This window comes from Podarcis raffonei, chromosome 11, assembly GCF_027172205.1.
Source record: "Podarcis raffonei isolate rPodRaf1 chromosome 11, rPodRaf1.pri, whole genome shotgun sequence".
NCBI classification, from domain to species: domain Eukaryota; kingdom Metazoa; phylum Chordata; class Lepidosauria; order Squamata; family Lacertidae; genus Podarcis; species Podarcis raffonei.
In genome coordinates, this window is record NC_070612.1 from 36,240,991 (window position 1) to 36,264,729 (window position 23,739).

Genomic DNA, 23,739 nt, shown 5'->3' on the forward strand with positions numbered 1-23,739 from the left:
CCTGAGTCCCCAGAATAGCCGAGGATCAGCTGGGACAAAAGAGCGTCCCCTCCTTTGCCCTTTCAGCTTCAGAAGCCTCCGTGCAAGGGGTTAACAATAAAGCAGATTTCTCTTCCCCCACCACACACACACCACCCCCACAGCTTTGCCAGCCCCATGTCTTCCAGGATACTTTTTATGAGCCCCCCCCCCAATCGCTGCTCTCTCTCGCGCGCGCGCGCGCACCCCCCCCCCATGCTCCCCATAGCCAGCTTCAGTGTGGCGCGATTCTTTATGGTCTGCTTGAGCTGTTTCATTGACTTTTTTTTTAAGCCCAACTTAAAAGTCCTCCCGCCCCATCTCCTTAGCTGCCTGAACAGGCCTGTAATAAACACATCTCGACCCTGACAGTTTAAGGGAAAAGTCAGATTTATTAGTTATATCAAGTTTAGGAGGAGCTCAGGGTGATGCTCACACCAGCAGCCAAGCCTGGATTCCCTCCCCCACCCTTTGACACCCTCTCGGCGCCTCGAAGCGATAACTGAACAATCGGTGGGGCAAATCTTTTATTTTCTTACACAGAGAGAGAGAGTTCTTTTAATTTTTAGCCTGGAAAAGAGAAGTCCAACTGAACTCATCTCCTGATGGGCTAATGCCTATGATAAAAGAAATGGGAGCTGTGACAGGTGACTATTATGGGAAATGATTCTACAAGCCAGGAGATCGTATTGTCAAGACACGGGGGGGAAACTTCTCTCGCAAGTGTGTCCCCTTTTCATCCCCAGCATAGCCAGATATTAATGCCTACACACGCGCGCGCACACCCACACCCACACACACACCTACTAGATCTGGGCATCAGCTTGCCTGGGCCTTACGCGATGCGTGCATGACAAGACTGGTCTCCAAGCGAAGGGTAGACCCTCAGAGAAGCCGAAGGGAGACTCTCCAGCGCTGCCATCTACACTCATTGAAAGTCCTCACTCCCCACCCCGCTCCCTTCATGGCATCCGCACACACTTATGTCGCTTCGCTTCCCGCATTAAGATCCCCGCAGCTTTATTTGTGCGGAAAGTCAATATCTGGATGTGAGAATTCGCCATTTTGCGCAGGGAACGGGGTGGGGAGCGCATGGGAGAAGACAGCTCTGACGCAGGAAGGCTGCAGAGCCTGCTGACCGCCAGTTTCCTGTGTCCTGCTAGGATCTTCCGGATCCATCTCGGCCGTGAAACAAGGCACACTATAAAAGCTGGCCAGTATGGGTCCCTCTGTTGGCTGGGAGATTCCTGCGCCCCTCGAGGCCACTCGACTACGGCGCCTGGTTTAAGAGGCCCAAAGGACCCTTTCCTGGAAATATTCTCCAGGGAACGTTAGAGGGATTTACTCCTGAGTAAGGGCTGTACTGTAAACCTGCAATCCTGCCCCCCCCCTTTCTTGGGAACAAGTCCCCCACTCAGCTCCGTGGAACTTCGTTCCAAAGAAACAGCTAGTGTGGGATTGCGCTGCCCCTGACCTCTGCACAGTTTTCAACTTGTTTGGGTTTCCTGGCTGATGTGTCGGCAAATCCACGATTTCAGTGGCCAGCTGCCGCCGTCTGGTTGAGAGGAGACCGCCGCGCTCTGAAAGCACCTGGTAACTCAGCGCGACATTTCGCTAGGTGCCAAATGGCCAAGTCGAGCCCAGAATACGGCCTGATGGCTCCTAGTGAGGCCCGCGGGGGTGGGCGGGAGGCCTTTGGGAAAGGTATTTTGCTCCTTTGCCTTGCTTCTCTTACAACTCCACAACAAAAGCATAAAGCCAGACTCTCGGCAGCCTATTTTACAGCTTTCATTTTAGCCTTCGACCACTGGCGGGTGCCTAACCGGGAACCTTTGTCCAGGTTAGAGCCCCTGTTTCCTCCAGACGCTCTCCTCCCTTGGCCCAGCTGCCCATATAGTAAACACGCAGCGTTTTCTCTTTTGTAAGAAAGCCTAGAAGGAATGGTATCCACATATTTTCTTGGAAGTAAGTTTCATGGAATTCAGTAGAATTTACTTTCAAGCCCTAATGGGTTGTGCAGACATGGGATTCCAAGAAAGGACTGCTTTAAAAAGTAGGTCTGATTAAGATGTTGGAAGTAAGTTAACTAGAACTTATATCACATGTGCACAACACAAGCCAGCTTCATTTACATTTATGTAATTTTAATATTTTGCTGGAAGCCTCCCAGAGTGGTTGGGGAAACCCTTCCGGATGGGCAGGGTATAAATAATAAATTATGATTATACATTATTATTATTATTATGGAGGAAGGATTTGCTGGAATATCTCGTGCGCGTGTGTGCGTGTTTGTTTGTTTCCAAACAGGCTTTAAAATGGGAATCATCTCGCACTTGGTCCCCTGAAGTGAGTAAGGACATAAAGGAAAGCGAGTACAGATCAGTTGAGAACTCTCAGGGATCCATCCAGGCACTGGTGAAATCCTCCCTCCCATGCACACGAATCTGAGCATCCGTGTGAGTGCATCAGGCTTCGTCTAGAGAGAAGGGGGCCCCCGAAATATTAGGTGGCCGGTGGCTATTTATTTACAAACGGGCGCTGTAATCCACTGGGTCTACTTTGGCTGGGATTCTGGGAATGGCCAATTGTGTATAAGATTGGGTTGGAGGGGGGGTTGAAATCTGCAGATTTGTGCAGATAACAAACGACGGTCGAGGAAGGGGCAGGCGCGCCTCGTTTTTCCACCCGGGCAGGAGTTCCATTGCGCTGGAAGCCTGTGACCCGGCACTAGTGCAGACGGTGAATGCGGCCTACTTCCGCTAGTCGTGGCAGCGGCGTTGCTGGGCAGGCTTCCCTGCCAAGGCCTGGCTCGCTGACAGTCTTGCCCTGCTGGACACCAAGCCCTCGCCAACGGAAGGCAGAGGGAGGAACCAGCAGGGCCGCCGCCACTACGCACTTTGCTTGAGGAGGGGGCTTTTGGGGGGAGGTGGGGGGGAGGGAAAGAGGTGGGTCAGCAATGTTTACACTGCAATTAATATTTGACGAGGACTGGAAATAGTCCTCGAGGGGAGGGATGCCCCTCGACAAGCTGGCTTCTCTGATGGATCAGGCATCCAAAAGCTGGAAGGCAGAGCTTGTCAAGAGTTCGTCGAAAGCGCAAGCTCGCTGATTTGTGGGGCAAGCGGCCCAGCATGCTGGTAGCGTGTGAAAGTGAGAGAACAGCATTCAAAGCACGCCTTCCGTATGGCTTTCTGGGTCTGTTTTAGGTTGATCTATGTAGAACGGGGATGGCATATGTGTGCTTTAAAAAGCACTTCCCAAATGTCATGTCCTAACGAAATGCAGCTGGATCTCTTACCAGAACGGGGAGTGAGTTGCTCAAAGTTGCTAAAAGAATGTAACAGATTTTTTTTCCCTCCACTTGGGAGAGAGAGTGAAGATCCCTCCTGTGCTATTTTCCCCTATAAGGATTCTCGAATACACAGCCAGGCACAAACACACAGTCAATATATATTATACAGTACTGCATTGAAAAACCACACATACGCCATACACTTGATTTTTGCAAAGGAATCGGGCCTTTGAATTTAAAAAAGCAAAGGTTACAGCAAGCGGATAAATATTTCTGGGTACAGATCATTTCCATCCCCCAGCTAGGCTTTGCTATTACCTTCTCTTCAGCCCATATTTGGTTTGGGTGTTTTACGGAGGGAGGAGGTTTCGTTTTTTAAATGCCCCCCCCCCGTTCCAGGAAAAGTTCTGACAGACACAACGTTTTCCTCTGGTCCAGTGAAGATGGGTGTCTCCGAAAACAACCCCAGAGAGGACAGCATTTCTTTTCTGAACCCACAAAGTGACTGTAAGTCCCACCATTTCAAATGAACAGAGGTTACTTCTATGTAAGTGTGCTGTGGCTCGTGGTCTTAAGCTCAGCCTGTCTGCATCTCTGTTCTCCCATAAAATGACCTTATCAGATTACAAAGCCTTGGCTGAAACATCGAAAGAGGAATCCTGGTTGGCCCCACGCAGGAAAAAACAAAACCCCTTAAGCGGAGCCCGTGCATTACTTCCAGAATATTACAACCTCGTTGAACATAACTGATCTGCTTTATTCTACCACCATCCCAGTTCGCACGCCTATTGAACACCATGGATGCGTCTTATTTTAAATTCTTCACACACACCCTCGCTGGTTTGCATCTGAAAATGCCATTCGGCTGTCCTGATATTTGAAGTTCAACCGGTTTAGCAACTCCCCTCTGCTTAACCAATTTGCCCATTGCGGCCCAAGATGGGATTCTAAACACAGATAAGAGACGCGGAAAACCTATGCGATTTCCATGTAAATATGGTTAGGGCAAGATTGGGGTTGGCAGTCTTGAGGAAGTTAGAGCTCGCTTCTATTTTTCGGGGCATACTTTAGGCACCGCAAGAAGCTGGCGGGGAAAGCCGGATTTTCCCAATTAATTACATTGTGGCCACATTACTTTTCTTTATTTCCTTTTGCTCTCGGAGAGAGAGGAAAGTGAGCGTTTGAGAGGGAGGGAGAAATTGACAAAGGATTTCTATATTTGAGCCAGCTTCTTTTGGAGAGGTTAAGGATCCCCGCTTGCAATGAAGGATCCATTCATTTATCGCGGCCTGAATTCTTATCCATTTCCCATTCAAAGACCCAGCCAGATCCCTAAAAGATGGGATTTCCTGAAGGACTCATAAAATTGGCTAGGCTTCGCTCTATTTTCGCTGAATAAAAGCAGAGATTGAGTGGGTTCTGTTTTATACCTAGTCTAAGAGAAATGGACAGCAAAGGCAATCTTGGAGTGGGGGAGACAGAACATAATCGGAATTAAGGGTGGGTTTTGTAATTATTTTTAATGGGCCTTTCCTTGTCATAAAGGTATTTCTGTCTCCCCCTCTCTCTCGTTCGGTGGATCTCCCTGTTGTCCCTTTAATCTGTTGACACTCCCCACCGCCACCCTAGATAAACAGGCTGCCATCGATCTTTTCATTAGGTGATCAAATAACAAACAGAGCAGGTGAAAGACAACAGCATTAGCACGCTGACACTCGTCTGCAATCCCTCTTTAGGGGATGAAAAGTCCTGGCATAAACACTCAGCCCCACTGAATGGATCTGTTCACCTCTTCCTTAAGCCTACCTAGGCAATAGGAGGACTATGGGATTCAGCTCTGGATCTGGACAAGTCGATCCCTGCTCATTCCCATCTGAGGTTGTTCCCGGAGGCAGCTGGTCCCATGATCTTAAGGACTGGGGATGGGGGGTTCCACAACATTGTTCAAGCAAAAATTATTATTTTTTGCTACCTCTGCTTCTGCTTCCTAACTTCTTACATCTCTCTCTCTCCCTCTTCTCCGCCCCCCCTCCGCCCCCATCCTTGCCGCCTCTCCTTCAGATGAAATCTGGCGGGGAAATCCCAGCCAGGCCTGAACTGGGAGCCTTTTCAGGGTCTCCGACAAAGCAGGTGAGATGGTGGAGGAAAGCGGAGAAGGAGCGTAGGTGGGGGGTGGTTTGTTTTTTTTATTAAAAAAGTTACATTGCCCAAGTGGAACTCTATCAGAAGAGGATGGGGTGGGGATGAGAGACCCCAACTCCCTGCTGCCGGATGCTGCTTTACAGCGTCTAAAAACCCACCAGAAACACACGTTACAGAAAGCAAAAGCTACTTGCCTTGGCCAGCGGAGGTTCTGCTAGTTGCTGGTGGAAGCGATCCGGACTCCGACGAAACCTTGTCAAGAAGCTGGTGCTTCTCTGTGCACCTTCTCCCGGGCTTTCTTTCTCTCTCCCCTTCTCCCTCCCTCTTCTCTCTCTCTCTCTCTTTTGCTCTGCCTCTTTTTTCCCCCTCTCTCCCTCCCTGTCTCTCCATAGTCCGGAGAGTAAAACCTTAGATGATATACATACAGAGCTGGGGTGTGTGTGTGTGTGTGTGTGTGTGTGTGTGTGTGAGTGATTTAATCTTATTCGTTTCACCTTTTCAGTGACCACCAGAAGACAGGACCGAGAGTTTATTGGGAAAGAAAAGAGAGGCGAGGAGGCAGGCGAGAGAGAGCCCACTGTTGCATAGTCAATAACATCCTTTTTATCAATGCAATCTACAATAGGGACGGCTTGGCAGGAAAAACTGATGCGGAGGGTGGGGGGGAGGGAGGGAGAAAACCACCCTTCATTATTTCACCACCAAATCGCAAACCGTGTCTTCGGGTGCGGGACTCTCCTCTCTAACTGGTGCCCTGAGAAGGGACGCACACAACTCTCTCTTTCTCGCCCTGGCTCTAGTGCGCTGCGGTGTTTTGGAATAGCCCCCGCCCGCCCGCCCGCCAACCCCGGCTCTCTGCCGGTGTGGAAACTTTGATGGAAGTTGAGAAAACAAGGAAAATAAGGAGAAGTCAGGAGGGGCTGAAGATCTAGAAGCTAATGGAGAAATATTCCAATGGGAAGGATTACTCCCCATAGAAACATGCAGGCAGGGGACAAATATTAAGGGAAAGAGCCATTCAGATATTCTCGCGTCCCTTTCTGCTCCTTCATCGGAGGCGCAAGCTTTTTATTTATTTTTTAACTACACAAGGAAGGGGGGAGCTAAACAAACTGTAGTTTCACCGCTTTCTTCCTGTCCGCTAGATGGCAGCACGAACCAGCGATTCTTCTAGGACTGGCGAAGGGGAATTTGTGTCGTCGTTGCGCCCCCCCCCCCACCCGGTTCCCAGAATACACTTCTCCAAACTCACATTCTCTCTCTCTCTCTCTCTCTCTCACTTGAACTTTCCTTTACAGGCATTGATCCTTTCATAAAGACGGCAAAACCGATCACTTACTTACGTTATCCATTAATCATTACTGAGGCTGTTTAAAAACATTCGCGAAAGCAAAACACAAGGAGGACAGACAAGTTAATTTAATATATGTATCTATATATTAATAGTAAACAATAAATAAAAATAATGGGAGTTGGAGTGGAACCTCCATGTGAAATAGGGTTGTCGATTTCTGACCGGTCATATTGCTACGGGAATGAAATCTATTCTAAAAAAATTACTAAATCCTGGAGAATATTTAAAGTGAGGGGGAACAGGCAGCGAGGTGGGAGGGGGAGGCAGGGGGCTGCTGATGAACTGGAACATATGGGACCATAAATGTATTTTTTAAATACTCACAGTCCTTATGGACTCTCCTTAGCCATCTCCTTGCAGCCATTAAACAATGGAATCCAGTCCAAGTATCGTAATTCCTAATCAGGGTTATTTTTGGAAGGAAGGAAGACCGGAGGGGGGGCGAAATATCCCAAAGAGAAATCTGATCATTAAAAAAAAAAAACTTTTCAGAATGAGCCAAAATAATTTCATTTAAATTCCCCTTTCCCCCTATCGCAATGCATCTCTTCCCCGCCCGCCCCCCTTCCTTTTGTCGTGCGTGTGTGTCTGTGTGTGTGACCATAGACGACCCATACTAATCAGGTCTCAAAGTAAATAGCAGAGCAGGGCGATCTCAATGTAAATTGTGCTTGTCAGAAGAATCCCCCTCCCTTTCTCTCTTTCTCTCTCTCTCTCTCTCTCTCTCTCTCTCTCTCTCTCAAGCCCCCTCCCTTCCCTCTCCTTTCCTCCCCCCTCCCTCCTTCCCATCTCAGTCAGTAGGTAGCAAAGAATAAAGGCGGAGGGGGGGAGCGAGAGAGAGAGAGAGGAGATCTCAGCCAATGGAGTGAAGGAGGCTTGGCTAACCTTAGCCTCCCATTTTCTCTCCCCCCAATTCAGGGCTCTGACCAGTCAGTCGCCTTTGATTATCAGTTGCCAGCAGCCCCTCTCTTGGCTCCTTGACATGAGCTCCATATAAGGCAGCGATCTCCATAGAAACGTGTCAGTTTCAATAGTAGTGTCAAAGTTCACTATATACAGACATTCGCGCAGATCCCCCTTTCGGAAACATTGCTCTGCTAGTCTTCCCGTTTAAACGCATTCATTTTTTGGTTCTCTCTCTCTCTCCCTCTCCCTCTCTCTCTCTCCCTCTCTCTCTCTCTCTCTCCTTTCTTGCATATTCTATTAGTTGAAGGCTGGTTTTTTTTTCTCTTTATCTCCTTCTCTCTCCACTCCTTTTCTCCTTTTCCTGGTGCCTCTCGCTTCCTTCCTTCATGAGACCAGAGAGAGGGAAAACTTAAAAGAAAGGGGAAAGACCGCAAAAGAAAAAGAGCAAAAAGAAAGAAAGAAAGAAAAAAGAAAGAGAGAGGGGCGCCTTTTGAACATCTTCATATCTTCAATTTTTAAACACTTTTTTATTGTTATTTTGGGGAAGGGTTTTGTTCTTGGCTGCGGAGGTTTGTTTTCTTTTTCTTTTTCTCCTCCGAAATTTACTTTAAAAAGAAGAAGAAAAATAAGAAGGTGTTTTTTTTTCCTCCTCCTTTCCTTCCCCTTCCTCTTGGGCGATCTCCAGTGATTATTGTCAGCAGCACGGAAGAAGAAAGAAGGCGAGGAGAGAAGGAGCTGCCGCGCGAGCGAGCGAGGAAGGCGCCAGGAGGAGAGCAAGCCGGAGAAGCAGGAGAAGGGGCTTTTATTTATTCGACCTACTTTGGATCTCTCGCTCGCCTTTCGGCTTTTCCCCTCCCCTCGGCGCGCGGCTGACATTCGCTCCGCTTCTGCTCTCTCCACGTTCGCCTTCCGCTCCGCCACTTGGCTGGGGATCCTCGGTCTGCCGCGCCTGGGCGAAGTCGAGGGCGCTGCTGGGGCTTCTCCTTTGTATTTTCCCCAGCGAAATTGACGAGGGAGAGAGGCAGAGAGAAAGAGAGAAAGCGGCGCGCACGGAGAAAGAGAGACACAGCTAAAGAGAGAGAGCCCGGCGGCAAAGCAGCGGCGGCGGCCGGAGCCCAGAACAACGGCGGCGTCGGCGGCGAGAGACCCCCAAAGTGTCTCGTCCAGTCTCCTCTCGCGTCCTCCTCGGCGTCGTCGCCCTCGGGCTGGTCGGCGGAGCTTCCCGAAGCGCCTTTCCTGCATGGCTGACGCGCTGCCTCGGACTTGGCCCCCGGACACCCGCGCGCCCTGAGCGGCAGCCGCGCCTCGGCTCCCCGTGCGCCTTTGCCGGCCTCCCTGCGAGCCGACGGGCGCGATCCAGCGGCGGCTCTCCCGGCCGGGCCCCAGCGGCTTCGGCGGCGAGCAGTGGCGGCGACGGAGGCGGCCGCAGCCCCGGCAGAGAGAGCAGCTTCTTCACCAGCAGCAGCGGCGGCGGCGGCAGCAGCAGCAGCAGCATCGCGCGGCTCCGGGCTCCTTCCTTGCTGCTGCTGCCTCTTTCGTGTCGGCCGGCCGGGCGGGCACGCCGCTAGCCCGCCGCGGACGGTGCGGGGCTGGCTGGCCCGGCAGGGTGTCCGGCGAGCCGGTCGCCTCCTCTTCCTCCCTTTCCTCCTCCTCCTCCTGCTTCTTCCCCCCGTCGCCCTCTCCTCCCTCTCCTCCCCAGGGTCACCCTCCTGAATGCCTCTCCCGACAGCCCGCTTCGCCCTGGCTGCTTTTGCAACTTGAAAAGGGACACGTTTCTGGGGGGGAGGGAGGGAAGGGACTGAGAGAAGAAGCAGGAGGAGGAGGAGGAAGAGAAGAAGAAGAGCGGGGGACACCATCCTGCTAGACGGGGGGTGGGGGTTAAACCCTCTGGAATTCCATTGTCTCCCCCCTTGCCAAAAGAAAAAGAAGCCACTCCACATTAGAGAGAGGGAAAGAGAGAGAGAGAGGAAGGGAAGAAGGAAGGAAGGAAGGAAGGAGGGAAGGAAGGAAGGAAGGAAGGAGGGGGCAGGGCAGCAGAAAGAAGCAGAAAAAGATCGGCAGCGGGAGCAGCGGAGAGGCGGCAGCGGCGGCAGCCACAGCAGCAACAGCCGCGGAGAGGCGGGAGGAGCCCCGATCCCTCGCCTCTGCCCCCCCCCCACGACAAACCCAGGCAGCCGCTCTTCTTTCCCCCCTTACCCTACCCCACCCCCCTTCCCCACCCCGACCCCGACCCCCCACCCCTCCTCCTCTCCCGGCCTCTTCTCCGGCAGCCCACCATCACCACCAGCCACCCCCCCTCTTTTTTTTCCTCCGTGGGCCCGAGATATGGCAATGGTAGTTAGCAGCTGGCGAGATGCGCAAGAGGACGTGGCCGGGGGCGGCCCCACCGGAGCAGCTCAGCCGGGCCGGGACCCGCAGCAAGGGGCCTCGGCGGCCCCCCACACGCCGCAGACGCCCAGCCAGCCGGGCGCGCCGTCCACGCCGGGCGACAAGGGGCAGCAGCAGCAGGGATCGGGCCAGAGCCAGCAGCAGCAGCAGCAGCACATCGAGTGCGTGGTTTGCGGGGACAAGTCCAGCGGCAAGCACTATGGGCAGTTCACCTGCGAGGGCTGCAAAAGTTTCTTCAAGCGAAGCGTCCGCAGGAACTTAACGTACACTTGCCGGGCCAACCGGAACTGTCCCATCGACCAGCACCACCGCAACCAGTGCCAGTACTGCCGCCTCAAGAAGTGCCTCAAAGTGGGCATGAGGCGGGAAGGTGAATATTATTTCTTCCCTATTCGGATTGTTTGTGTGTGTGTCCAGGGCAGGTTGGGAGGAGGAGGAGGGAGAGAAGGCTGGTACCCCCTCCCTCTCCTCCGAGCATCCCCCTCCCCACCAGACAAACAGACACACTTTCGCAACCACTACACTTGCTTCCTTTAGAGATGCGTAATGTTGCAATTACTCTTACTCCACCACCGATTGAATGGTGTCTATTCCTGGGTTGGGGGCTCTCTCCTTTCTTGGCTCGGAGCTGGTGGGGGCAGGCAGAGAGAGGGAGAGAGAGACCCTTCTTTCAGGCTCCCTTTCCTCTCTTCGTTATTTCGCCCCATTAGAAAGATGGGGGGAGCGAGGAAAGAGAAAGCACAACAGTTCACGTTAGATCCTTCCCCCACCACAACCCTGGCCTCAAAGCTGAAAGAGACGTGTGTTGTGTGTAAGTTTGTTTGTTTTTAAATCATAATAATATATATATATTTAAAAAATTGAAGAGCCAGTGGTGTTTAAATTGCTCTGTTTGTGTGGCTGCTTCCTTGCACCTTCGCTCTCTGCTAGGCGATCCCACCTCGCCAAATCCGGCCTTGTTTGGACTCCCTCGTGCTTTCAAAGGAAGTTTGTGAACGATCACTGCTTTTACAGTTCTGTCATTTCCCACCCCGTGTGCATGCTGCTTGTTTTATTTCTCCATCAGACGCCATCGTCGCTTTATACTGCATCCCAATAATACTGGTTCTTATTAGTCTTATTATTTTTAAGCATAGCTTGCCTTTGGAATGTGGTGCTTATTTGAAAAGGAATACCTCCAGTGTTATAATGGTACTTTCTGTGTGTGTGTGTGTGTGTGTGTGTGTGTGTGTGTGTGTGTGTTAATTCCGAGAGAGAGAGAGAGATCTATATTTATATGAATGAAAGGAGTAGTTATTATATGTATTTGTATGTGTGGGGGGTGTATGTGTGTGCTTGTGTATATATAGCAAGAGCGATTTACTGCGGCGGTGTTTTTGGTCTCCACACACATACTTGTATAGATATATAGACACACACTATTTAGCTGTTTGATGCTGAAAATTCAGCCTCGTGACCCTATTTAAAGAGGTCCTTAGGAGTCAAATGAGCCAAACACTTTCGGCAATGGAAATGGCTTGAAAATAATAGAAAAAATAAAAAATAAAGCACATCTCTCCCGTGTGCCACAAGGAAAGAATGGAAATCCTTTTAAAACGGGCCACTGATGACTTCATTTAGGAGTTTCGGAGAGCTGTTGTCAGGATAGGGGTCTCGGGGAAAAATGTATATATTGAGAGCGAGGGGGAGCACAGGGATATATATGTATAGCAGCTAACAGCCCTCTCACAGCCTTTGAACTGTGTTTGCATTTAATTGAAACACAGAACCGCCAGGTTTGGAAGTATAATTTGCAGAGGGAGGAGGGAGGAAAGGGGGATTCTGACAGCTCGATGGGAATATTAGATTTTTCCCCCCATCAAAAGTATGATTAACAACAGGAAACCCTGAATAAAATAACTCTTCCTGTGAAACAGAAAATATTAATTTTCTGCGCCTAAGAAATAACTCTCAGTTGTCCTCTCTTTGCTCTAAGTTACCTTTGTTTACATGCCAGGAGTGTGAATTGCTGACCCAGATTAAGCAGACCTGGACACACACGCGCGCACACACACAAACTTTGCTCAGCTTCGGAAACTCCAAGCATGCTCGCGTTCGGGGCTGGGGTAGTTAATGAATTCCGTGAGTTTGTGTGCCCGGCGCGTCTCTTTTTGCACAGTTGCAAACGTGTGTTTTCACTGGCCAGATCGTGGGCATATATTTCCCACCCTCCTTTAATTTTCATTTTCATGCATCTGCAACCACGCAGCCAATAATTCGCCCTTCTCCCACACTCATGTTCGGCTTCCGTAAATCGAAATCTTCATTTTGACCTCCTTTTTAATAACAACAACAGCAGTCAAACCTTTCCTTCCCCCCCCCTCCCTGTCCTCCTCCAACCAGGGAGAAAGAACTCTGCTGCAAACAGGAGAGAAGCTTCCTCAGCTAAACCTGGGAACTGTTCAGGGAGAAGGCGCGGGGGTAGCTCTCCCACCCCTCACCTCACCTCACCCCACCCCACCCCCACTCCAGGCACTTTTGCAAGCCTATTTGCTGAGTGGGACTCCGGACTGGCAAATAAAGCGGGGAGCCTGCGCGGGATGGCCTTTCCGGATTCCCAATCCTCGGAGCGCTAAATCGGCCGAGAGGTGACCAAGGATGGCTACCTGGCTATCAGGCAAGGCTAGGAGGGAGCAACTTGGAGGTGGGCCCTGACTTTGGAGAGTTCTTTCGGGGACTGCATCATCATCATCATTATCACTATTTTCATCATTCCTCTTATTATTATTACCTATTACTACAAAGAGAATGGCAGTCTTGTAAGGCAGTATACATGTCCCCATTTGCACAACAATGCAAGCTGAGGTGGGTGGGGGGAACAGCCTTGCATTGTGCGTGTTTGCCACCCTCCCGGCCGGATTTGTGCGTGTCTGTGTGAGAGAAAGAACCGACGCCTGTGTGTGTGTGTCTGTGCGCCTGTGTACGCGCTGTGTGCGCGCGTTGCTGTGGGAAGAAGGCTCCGCTTTGTTGCGCGGCGGCGGCGGCTAGCGGGCTGGGTTTCGCCAAGGCTGCTGGATGCACATTTCCTCTCCTTTTCTCTCTCTCTCCCTCTTTTCGTCAGCGGTTCAGCGAGGAAGGATGCCTCCGAGCCAGCCGAACCCGGGCCAGTACGCGCTGACCAACGGCGACCCGCTGAACGGCCACTGCTACCTGTCGGGCTACATCTCGCTGCTGCTGCGCGCCGAGCCTTACCCGACGTCCCGCTACGGCAGCCAGTGCATGCAGCCCAACAACATCATGGGCATCGAGAACATCTGCGAGCTGGCGGCGCGGCTGCTCTTCAGCGCCGTCGAGTGGGCCCGCAACATCCCCTTCTTCCCGGACCTGCAGATCACCGACCAGGTGGCCCTGCTGCGCCTCACCTGGAGCGAGCTCTTCGTCCTCAACGCGGCCCAGTGCTCCATGCCCCTGCACGTGGCGCCCCTCTTGGCCGCCGCAGGCCTCCACGCCTCGCCCATGTCCGCAGACCGCGTGGTGGCCTTCATGGACCACATCCGCATCTTCCAGGAGCAAGTGGAGAAGCTCAAGGCCCTGCACGTCGACTCGGCCGAGTACAGCTGCCTCAAAGCCATCGTCCTCTTCACGTCAGGTCAGTGGAGTGGCGGGAGGGAACGGGGGGGCGTGTTAGGGGGGGTGAGCAGCAACACCAGGGGAGCATGGCTAGGCAAGCCCAGGCACCTTCCTCTCCAAGCAGATCGGCCTCCTGGTTTGGGGATAGTCCCCCGGGATAGTCTGGAGCAAGGAAAGGCGCGCAGGGCCTGCTGAGGCCAAACCTGCCAGCCTGCTGCAGAAGGTTTGTGCAGTAGACGCACCAGAGCCTCATCCAAATTCACTTTGCGTTGGGAAAACGAATCCCTGCCCTCCCCGCAGCCCGGCTGCAGCTTCCTCCTGCGCTCCCAGTCTTCTTAAGCATTAGTTGGATTGTTCCCCTTAGGCAGGCGGGTGGCTTTGGCAGCTTCCGGTAGGCCTTGGGTGAAATCGACTACCGTAACTCGAAGGTGTAGCGTTGTGTTCATTGTAGAAGGTGGTATTCGGCCTCAGGTGGGGGAGAGGGGGGTGCGGTAGGAGCATAAATTCCCCACACCCTTTCCTCGTGCGTTTGTGTGTTTATTTGTTTGTGGAAGGGTGGAGAGAGTGGTTAGGCCTCGCTGAAAGGGCTTCTCGCCAGATCTTGTTCCAATAAGGCAGGCAGGAGCACAAATAAATCATAAATAATACTGCTTTATTGCTGCCTGATCCCCCCCACCCCCACCCTTATCGGAAGCCATTCATATTTGCAGTTGCTGTGGTTAGTGACGCTCGTAAAAATGGATTCGAGCGCCAGAAAAGGACTTACTTCCCTCCTTCAAAATAAAGGAAATAAGACCCAGCCTGAGGCTTTAGAGTACCAGCCTGCAGATGCATTTCCTCCCTCCCTTCTTCTTCTTATTTTTTTTAAACAATGCAAAACCACGCAAACACTGGGAAATGTAACAGATTGCCTGCAAAAATATCAAATTAAGGGTAGGCGGGGGTAACGTGCATGTTAGCAATTTTGCTTATGATAGATGGTTCAAATTAACTTTGCAGGAGAGTGCATTAACGTCGCCTTTGAAGTGCTCCGGTTGGAGCCTATAAGAATACAAGACATCCTTTATTATTGTAACCTGTGGGAGAGACATATATACACATCAACCTGCAAGGAATAAGGAACAAAGACAAGGGGGAACTTGGCGGAGCCGTTTGGGACGGGCGGGGGCGTTGTATTTGCGAGGGTGGAGGGGTGCGGCGCTGGTCTGTTCACCGAGCACTTTTTGCAAAACTTTTCTCTCATATATATATATATATAATGAATATATATATATATTCAGGATCTTATACCATTAAATCCGCCACCCACCCCTAACCCCGTTTAAAAGTGGCCCGAGAAGATATACAAAGCTTTTTGGAAAACAAAGCTGTTTCAGAGGTCTGGCTGGAGGGGAGAAACCCATCAATATTTGTTGCCTTTCATGCATGAGAAATAGTATTTACATTGTAGTCAAATGACTCTTAAATTTGCACAATATTGTAATGTAGCAAATGTAGTATTAATATCGATTTGAACATCGGATAATTTATTTAGACAGGGGGATCTCATTGGTATGCGTGGTGCTGGTAGACATGGACTGTGACTGCCCCCCCTTGTTCTTCAGGCTGCAAATGCAGGCCAGAGCGAGGGTGGAAAAAAGCCGGGCTCTTTTTTCGCAGAGAATCAAGTACAGGTCTTAAAACAAGTGGGGGACATTTACTGAACAGCCGCAGAGACGTTGGGGTGCGTTTTATCTTCAGGATCCTTGCCTGACGGAAACGTGTTTTTCAGAACTGACAAAAAGAGACCCTGGTGGCATTTTTCAGGGTGATTTAACTGGAGGGTCTTCCCGCAGCCCCTCGTTCTTTTTTGTTAACTCGTTTATTCATTAGGGGGGTCGGTTAGATCTAAACTGGGCGGGAATAGCCCGGCCATTTGGAAAATGCAGCTTTTAGGCCGCAGCGTTAAAGAAAGAGGGCGGCCTGCTTTATTGACTTCACCGCCAAAAGCCCTTGCCTAAAAGGTTTGACCCCCCCTCCGCCCCCTCGAAAGGCGCTTTCTTCCTCTTTTCTCAAATCCAGGATGGCTTAGAATACTGCTAGCTGCATCTGCTATATTTATGTGTGTCCATATATTTTGATGGTACACAATGCAACATTATTTTTTTAATCGAGGCAGTGCAAATTGGCGACATCCCAATATAAGCTGAAATAATAATAGCATTTTCTAGCACTCGGATGGGGTGGAAGCCCCAATGGCGGAGACACAGAATTCCCACTCTAGTTATGTCCTGTCTTCCTCCTCCTCCTCCTCTCTCAAACGCCGCCACTTCTACCCCCTACACCCATTTCCACTTGGGCCTGATCTTGTTTTGATTGCTAGCCAGAAGGTAATTGATGGCCCGGCTTTCGCCAAGTCCTCCAACTTTTTAAGGAAACTTTGATGGATGGAGAAGACATTTTTAGCCACCTGGTCCCAGGGGCTTTAACTCAACAACCTGATCCCAAACGTAAAATGCTTCCAGATCACTGGTGTTTAAGATCAGCAGGGGTCACTGGCTTGGAAGTTATTCTAGTTTCTCGCTTGCCTCTTCTTCTTCTTCTTCTTCTTCCTCCACCACCTCCTGCCCATTTGGGTTCCGGATATTATTTTCCATCCACAAAAGTTTGGAGCCTGTCCCAGGAAGGAGCATTGTGTTGAAAGTAGCGCTGGTTGATTTGTTGTTTTCCCACACAGAGAGATATGCAAACTCCATTAAAGAATTGCCTTTCTAATTCTGACACCACCCCGCGCTTCGATATATAAAATCTCCCACGGAGGGGCCAGGTTAGATAAGATCAGCTCAATAAATCTATCTCCTGCGCCATAAGAACTTTGATTTCTCCTTATATGCCAGCTGATTACGTCTATATTTTCTGAGCACTAAACTCTCCTGGATGCGTTACATGAAATACATTCCCTGTACTACAAAGGCCCAGGTTGGCGTGTGCTGAACAGTAATGATTATTTATTTACATCATTTCTTCGCCATAGACTGGAGGAAGAAATATTGAGAAATAATGACTGCAGGAAGAAATATGATCATCTTAAAAAGTGGGACACGCACAATTTCCACCCAAACCCACCCTTCTCCCGTCCCAGCCCGCCCCCTTCATCCTTGCTGAGATGTAATTCACAGAAGGTGAATATGCATCGCTTTCCCTTCTTTGGTCTATTTCATCTTAACTCAATCAGCTAATCGATCAGATAGCATAGATTGTTTAATTAATTTTCAGATCCTCTTGCTTCGCGGTGGAGATTGAAAGCATCCCCCGATCCTAGCGGTATTTGTTTGAAATGTAGAGGGGGGGAGATGAGTCCCTCTGAGCTGGCTGGTGTTTCGAGTAAGGGGGTGCGGAATAAAATCCAAGCGTGCCTCTCATATATACCTGAGAGGACCTTTCTTTCTTTTTTTATAATAAAAAATGAGAGACAGGCTGAAGAAGCTATCTGATAGAAGATGCACTGGAAATAGGACAGGAGAATCCCAGTTCTATCTGGTCTGTGCCTTTTCTCAAAGATCCGGTGGTGGTCTTTGCGCCGGAGGTGAAAGACGGGATAAATATTTCACCCCCTCCCTAAGGAATGGGACCTCCCAGATAAATGTGAGGAAGAGGCAATCAGGCCCTGAAGTCCTGCCGTGTTTAAAAGTTGGGTAGAAACCTTTCGCCTGAGTGGACGAGTAGCAATACAAGGCAAATAGCAAAGGAGAAGTTAGCTGGTGATCTCTAGCAATCCCCGTCCGAGGAGGCCAGGGACTCTCTCTGCTATGGACCACGAAGAAGGGCAGGCCTCCGCTGTTGGGTGCGTGTGGGTTGCAAGCTGGCTCCCTCCTCGCCCACCCGTTAGATGTTGCAAATGATCACTGCATTTAAGGCAAAAGTAGAAATTAGCACAACAGTCAGGCGTAGGTAATTGCAGATCTAAGCGCTCCTTAGGCCGTGGCTGGGGTCATGGGGGTCTTTTCCTCAGAAGAGCCAGAATTACAGCTTGGTTGCTCTCTGTTTTCGCTGGAGGCCAGAGGCCTGGAGATGAAGGTGTTTGACATGCTTTTTTTAAAAGCCACTTTTGGAAACTAGGGAGAGGGATACCCCACCCCGCAAGTTCAACAACAACAACAACGAAATCGACTTGCCACTGTTCCCCCTTTTTAATGGATTGCTATGATGAATAAATATGGAGCGCCTTTGCAGGGTCATCCTTTTTTTACATGGGCAATTTCGTGAATTCCTTTTGGGGGCCATTACTCTGCGATTAATTCTTATATAGATTTCTATATTAGCAGAGGCCGCCTTTGATCTGCGCTAAACCGTCCTGCTAGCTGACGGCCGCCTTGTGATCCGGGTGTTTTGAAATATTTATTATTAATATAAGAAAAACAGGCCGGGGGTGGGAGGAGGAAGAGGCGGCCTGCGGATGCTTGAGCTCAAAGAACCCACCGCCTCGGTGTGTGGGGGGGACTTCCTCTCTCCCTCCCCCAAAATACTATGTGGTGCCTGTGTGTGCGTTTAGGCAGGGGAGAGGGGGTCTGAATAGTCCTTAACACTTTCTGCTAGGACTTCTAAGACAGAAGGAGAAATATCTGGCGAGGGAGTTGGGTGTCCTTCCTCTTACTGCGCCTTTTGCTGGCTGTGCCAGATGCCCGGGATCTCGGGGTCCTGAGCGCCAGAGCTGGGCCTCCTGCCTTGCTCTCTGGCGAGCTTGATCGAGCCTTAGCGGCAGCCGCAACAGCTCCAGCGAGGCAGCCGGCGCAGCAGCTTTGTGCGTGCGAGCGAGGGCGAGAGCAGCTGCAGACAGACGGCTGCTTAGCACGCAGGCTTGGGGTGCGGAAGGGGGGCAGCTTGGCGGGGCTGGAAGAGGCAGCCCGGACCGAGCCGTCTTCCCGGCGATGATTATATAGCTTACAGAGATGTGACCAATTTTCAATTACTCGATCCGAGAGATCCCCAGACAAAGCAGGGCCTCCCGTTCTCCCTCCCCCCCCCCCCCACGATCGGAAATGGAAGCGCGGCCGCCTTTCGTGCGAGCGACTCCAAATCCTCGCCTGGCTTTCTCGCACACGCGCGCCGGGCCGGTTTCTTGCACCCCGAAGCCCTTTTCCTTTAGCTGAGGACGAGACTGCGTGTGCTTGTCTTGGGCGGGGTGGGGGTGGGGAGGCTGGAGGGAGGAGAGAGAGAGAGAGAGAAAGTACTTGGGAGAAACGCAATCCCTCCCGGCTGGCTGTATCTGTGTGTCTGTCTGTCTGTCTTGGGAGATGGTATATGTCAATGGGATGTAACAATAGGATTCAGCAGCCGAGGCCTCCGTCCTTTCCTGGCTGATGGGGGGGGGGCAGGTTGCTGGCTGGCTGGCGAAAGATGGCTCCGGCTCCCCTCCCGGCTGCCTTTCCGCGTCTTCCATTATTTATTTGCAAGGTGGAGGAAGCTGCACAAAGAGAGGGGGGCGGAGGGGGCGTCCGGGGTCGCGGAGGCCGGGTTGCTGCTGCTCCTGCTGCGCTTTTGGGGATGGGGAGAGTGGGGAGAGTTGTGGGCCTTGGTACCTCCCTGGCTAACCGTGTCTCCTCCTCCTCCTCCTCTTCTTCTTCTTCCTCTTCTTCCTCTTCTTCTTCTCCTTCTCCTTGTCCCCCCCCCCCCCGGCGCTGCGTGGCAGATGCCTGTGGCCTCTCGGACGCGGCGCACATCGAGAGCCTGCAAGAGAAGTCTCAGTGCGCCCTGGAGGAATACGTGCGGAGCCAGTACCCCAACCAGCCCAGCCGCTTCGGCAAACTGCTCCTCCGGCTGCCTTCGCTGCGCACCGTCTCGTCGTCGGTCATCGAGCAGCTCTTCTTCGTCCGCTTGGTAGGTAAAACCCCCATCGAGACGCTCATTCGAGACATGCTGCTCTCCGGCAGCAGCTTCAACTGGCCTTACATGTCCATCCAGTGTTCATAGAGCACCTCCTGGGCTCCCCCGCTTAGAGACCCTGAGAGGAGGAGGAGGAGGAGGAGGAAGGCCTCCAGCCCAGCCAGAGACCGGCCCAGACAACCACCACCTTGGGGGCGCACGCAGCCGGGTGGGGGATCCGAGGAGAGAGAGAGGCAGAAAGAAAGGGGGTAGGAGGACAGAGAGAGAGAGATAGGAGCAGCCCCCTCAGACACTGCACGAAAGACTCGCTTAGGATCAGACCCCGGCTGAGAGAGGCGGTGATGATGATGATGATGATGATGAAGGCGAAATGGACACCTCGTATTTTGTGGAACAAACCATTGACACTGAGATGGGAAACTTTAAACAAAAACCATTTTAAAAAAAGGACCGAAGAGATTAAAACAAAAACTCCCCCCTAAAAAAAGAAGACTAGAACGGATTTCCCTGGATTTATGATGGATGGACTGAGGTGGATCTATCGTCTGTACAGCAAAACAAAACAAAACACACAGTTTAAGAGACAGAACAAACAAACAAAAACCTGGAGCCGAATTGAACTGGTGGACGGGGTGAGGGAAAGAAGGAGGGGGACCCAAAGGCGAAACACTTTCCACGAACATTGTTCTTCATTTTGTAAGATATTAGTCTTTATTTTCACTTTTTTTGTAAAATTTAAAACATCGTATGCGCATAAAGGAGGCGAGAGGGGAGGGGGAAAAACACCACAAGAAACAAACAAGAATTAGGGGAGGGGAAAAAATAACATTTTCCAAATAATTATTAAAAAAACAACAAGGAATTGTTCTGTGTGTATGTATCTATATCTGTTTTGTATTTCTTTCTGGTTCCAAACCAGGCTTCCTGTGATTCTATACTAATAATTTTTTATATAACCCTTTGCTTCTTATATTGAGTGCGATATATGTTGTCGAAGCTGTTCTTCAAGAATTAAAATTGAAGTGAGAATTTAAACAAAAATAAAAGAATTTAGAAAAAAAAATTTACAAAGGCAACCCAAGCGCAACATCCAACACAGATTCCCACGCCAATCCATGTTTTCTTGTTCCTTGAAGCAGACCTAAAGTTTGGGTTTGCGGGTGGTGGGTTTCTTTCCCGCCCGCCCCAAGGCTTTGTGCCTTATATAAGAGGTCCAAGGTGTGGGGTCTTTGTTCAAAAACAAATAAACACAGTGGTCATGCTGCTGGTAAGGTGCACACACCTCTCAGTATTCCCAAGCTGCCTGGTTTTAATGCGATTCTGGTGACTGATGCTGACGAAATGGAGTGGGGGGACAGTCAAGAGGAATTCCATTAGGTTGCAACCCTACGTTCATTTAACTGGGAGGGAGTCCCATTAAACTTCTGCGTGAGCCTACTGGCCTTCTATGAGAATAATCAGGAAAAGAAAACAGGGCCAGCCCTACCACTAGATAGAGTAAGGAGGGTGACTCAGGCAGCTGATTTTTAGGTGCCTTGAAAGGACAGTGAATAGTTGTTGTTGTTTTTAATTTATTAGTATTATATTTTTGCTCCCAGCGAGAGGCGTTTGTGCTAGTTGGCTTTTTGTTTTTCTCGTTGGGTTTGCACCTTGGATTAATTGAGAGGAGATCCATTTGCTGTTCTGCCTGTAATGCCTAATAAAGGTAAGGCGAAGTGAACTATTCTGCCTCGGGTGGCGAAATGTCTTTGGCCTGTCCTGAAAGTAAATTTCCACTCCTCTGGAGCGCTGTGTTGTCACGTCTGGACTGAAGCTCTTATTTCCCTTCCCCACCCCTTACACTTTGTAAAGGTCTCTGTGTCAGGTGCGGGCAATTTCCTCCTGGTGCGGGTCTTTCCTCCGGGCTGGTGAGTTTCCCCTGAGTTCTAAAGCCACCCTCAGAGAGAGGGAGGTGCACATGTCTGGTCGTGTGTACTGATCCAAGGACAGGCGTGCGCCCCTCTTCCCGTGGGCTCATGGAATCCTAAAGCTGTTAGTCTCCTTCAAATGACTGTCGGAGAAGCTTTCCAAAAACACCCCCCACACACACACACACACATCCCCCCCCCAACGTACCATTCGTTCTCCGAGTGGAGCCCCTTTTGAAGGTAAAGATTTTCCCAGAGCTTGGAGCTGGTCGCTGCAGATCTCTGTAACAGCTTTCAGTGCATTAATGTTTTATAGGATCTGAGACGGAGCTGTAAGAACACACACTGCCAAGGGAGCTCTTTCTTAACGTATTAATAAAGCCGGATCTTTAAAAATAACATTCGTGTGTGTCTCCCCCTCCATCGCCCCCCGCCTCACATTCTCCAGTTTCTCCCTCGCCCTCCAAACACATCGAGGATGAGGCAGGATTTTCAATTGGAGGAGTCACTGGCACTGTTTTTTCTGTTAATTTGCTGTCTACACTCCCCAGATTTTTTTTTTACTTTTTTATTTTGCATTAACAAGATCCTTCAGCCTAACCCGCTTGGGGTTTTTTAATATTCTAGACGCAGTAGATCCCTGGAGAGAGAGAGAGAGAGAGAGAGAGAGAGAGAGAGAGGGAACGCATTTTCTGTATGGCGGGCACTTACAGCTGCATAATAACATTGCCAGCAGCTACAGTCTATGGACTAGTCAGTTTCAATAGGCAGGCTGTAAGAATGCACAATTTGGCTCTTAACTAGCCAGGACGAGCTCTGAAAAAACCAATGTAACTGCCAAAGCCGGAGGTAGCCCTGTTTTTGCCCTGACCGGGTAGGGAAAGGTCACCTCAGGGCCCTGAGGACCAGACAGCCCTTGAAGATTTAGGCCCGGATAGGATTAGGATCCTTGCGAAAAGGCCGCAGAAAGTGTCCTCTTCGCACCAGAAGTAAATCTAAACGCTGGTATGTTATGCACCCCTGGTGAAACCCGAGTAATGCTTCGTCTTTCATTCATTTTCGACCTTCTGGGGAACGATGATATTAAATAATATTTTGTAACACAATAATGCCGGGAGTGGAGAAATGCTTCCAGATCTAGACAAGGTGTAGAAAAGGAGGTTGATATTCTGGGCGCATTTTCCTTACTGACGAGCGCAACAAAGCCTGCCGGAATTAGGCTGTATAAAGCGCTAAAGAACTAACTGATGTTGTTGGACCCTACCCTACATATAATGATGAATCTGTTAGTCAATCTAAGACTAAAAACCAATCCTTTCTCACATGGCGTTCTCTACATTAGACATGCCACCCAGTCACGAATCCGTTGCCCTTCTACAGAAATGGATGCTCTGTTGGGATACGCCTTCTTCTAGAGCCTGTTTGAGACCAGAATACTATCTGTCTACCGCTTTGTCATGATTCAACTGTTCCTCTTTGCTGCAGTTACAAGACCTTCAATAATAATAATAATAATAATAATAATAATAATAATAATAATAATAATAATACTGGCTAGGTCTCTCCCTCTTTCCCTTGTCTCATACGCACACTCTCTCACACAGGCATCCTAAGCAAACCTCACCCGCTTTTCGAAAGCGTTAGGCCACAATAAGCGTCGCCTTTTGCCTACTCTCAGGGTGGCTGACCTTCTTTTCTCCCACATCCCAGTTAAGTCTTTTCTAGTCAATCTAATTTTGGGGCCTCCTTGGCGATGGAGCTTGAGAATTGCAGAGATCCTAATGTACATAATAATTGTGAAATAATAATAATAAACAACTAGTTCTGCAATGTGGACATGTGGCTGCCTTGAAGTCTTCAGTCGCATTTAACGAGAACAACTCCCCAAAAGCGGAGGTGCCCTGAGTGAGACGGATTTAGACCCACCACTGATGTTAATGGGACTGCACATTTGGTCAGGAATGTTCATATATAAGAGCGGAATGTAGTGGCCTAAAACGATGTACTTGGAAGCGTCTTGTGTGTGGATCATCATCGCTCGCCCGGAAAGGAAAAGGGGTCTGGCAAGCCAGTTCCACTCCCATCATCTGTGAGGCTTGATTTAAACCTAAGGTGTTTGTGGGTCGCCTTTATGAAATGACTTCAGCCCAACTGGGCAGACGACAGAGCCCTGACAGTTTTTTGACAAGGGAAGAGGGAATGTGTCTCAGGGCTTCACAGCGCTCTGGTTCACCTGCCAACGAATAACAGATTTGTTCCTT

At 50.3% G+C, this 23,739-nt stretch overlaps 1 protein-coding gene and 1 long non-coding RNA gene across 5 annotated transcripts; both read left to right on the forward strand.

Moving 5' to 3' along the window:
- Positions 1 to 839: 839 nt before the first annotated feature.
- Positions 840 to 5,905, forward strand: LOC128423724 (uncharacterized). 2 transcript variants are annotated; one of them, XR_008332821.1, is made up of 4 exons: positions 840 to 1,611; positions 2,326 to 2,474; positions 3,710 to 3,863; positions 4,763 to 5,347. It is a non-coding gene; the product is annotated as an uncharacterized LOC128423724 (long non-coding RNA). The 2 variants fall into 2 exon arrangements; XR_008332822.1 differs by lacking the exon at positions 4,763 to 5,347 and adding an exon at positions 5,372 to 5,905 and having other exon boundaries at positions 841 to 1,611; positions 3,710 to 3,857.
- Positions 5,906 to 9,902: 3,997 nt separating this feature from the next.
- Positions 9,903 to 20,172, forward strand: NR2F1 (nuclear receptor subfamily 2 group F member 1). 3 transcript variants are annotated; one of them, XM_053409181.1, is made up of 3 exons: positions 9,903 to 10,470; positions 13,201 to 13,728; positions 19,378 to 20,172. In XM_053409181.1, exons 1-3 carry the CDS (start codon positions 10,038 to 10,040, stop codon positions 19,656 to 19,658), a joined length of 1,242 nt encoding a protein of 413 aa, XP_053265156.1. In that variant the 5' UTR covers positions 9,903 to 10,037; the 3' UTR covers positions 19,659 to 20,172. The 3 variants fall into 3 exon arrangements, with proteins under 3 accessions (XP_053265156.1, XP_053265157.1, XP_053265158.1); XM_053409182.1 differs by lacking the exon at positions 9,903 to 10,470 and adding an exon at positions 12,454 to 12,783; XM_053409183.1 differs by lacking the exon at positions 9,903 to 10,470 and adding an exon at positions 12,455 to 12,756.
- The last annotated feature ends 3,567 nt before the right edge of the window (positions 20,173 to 23,739 follow it).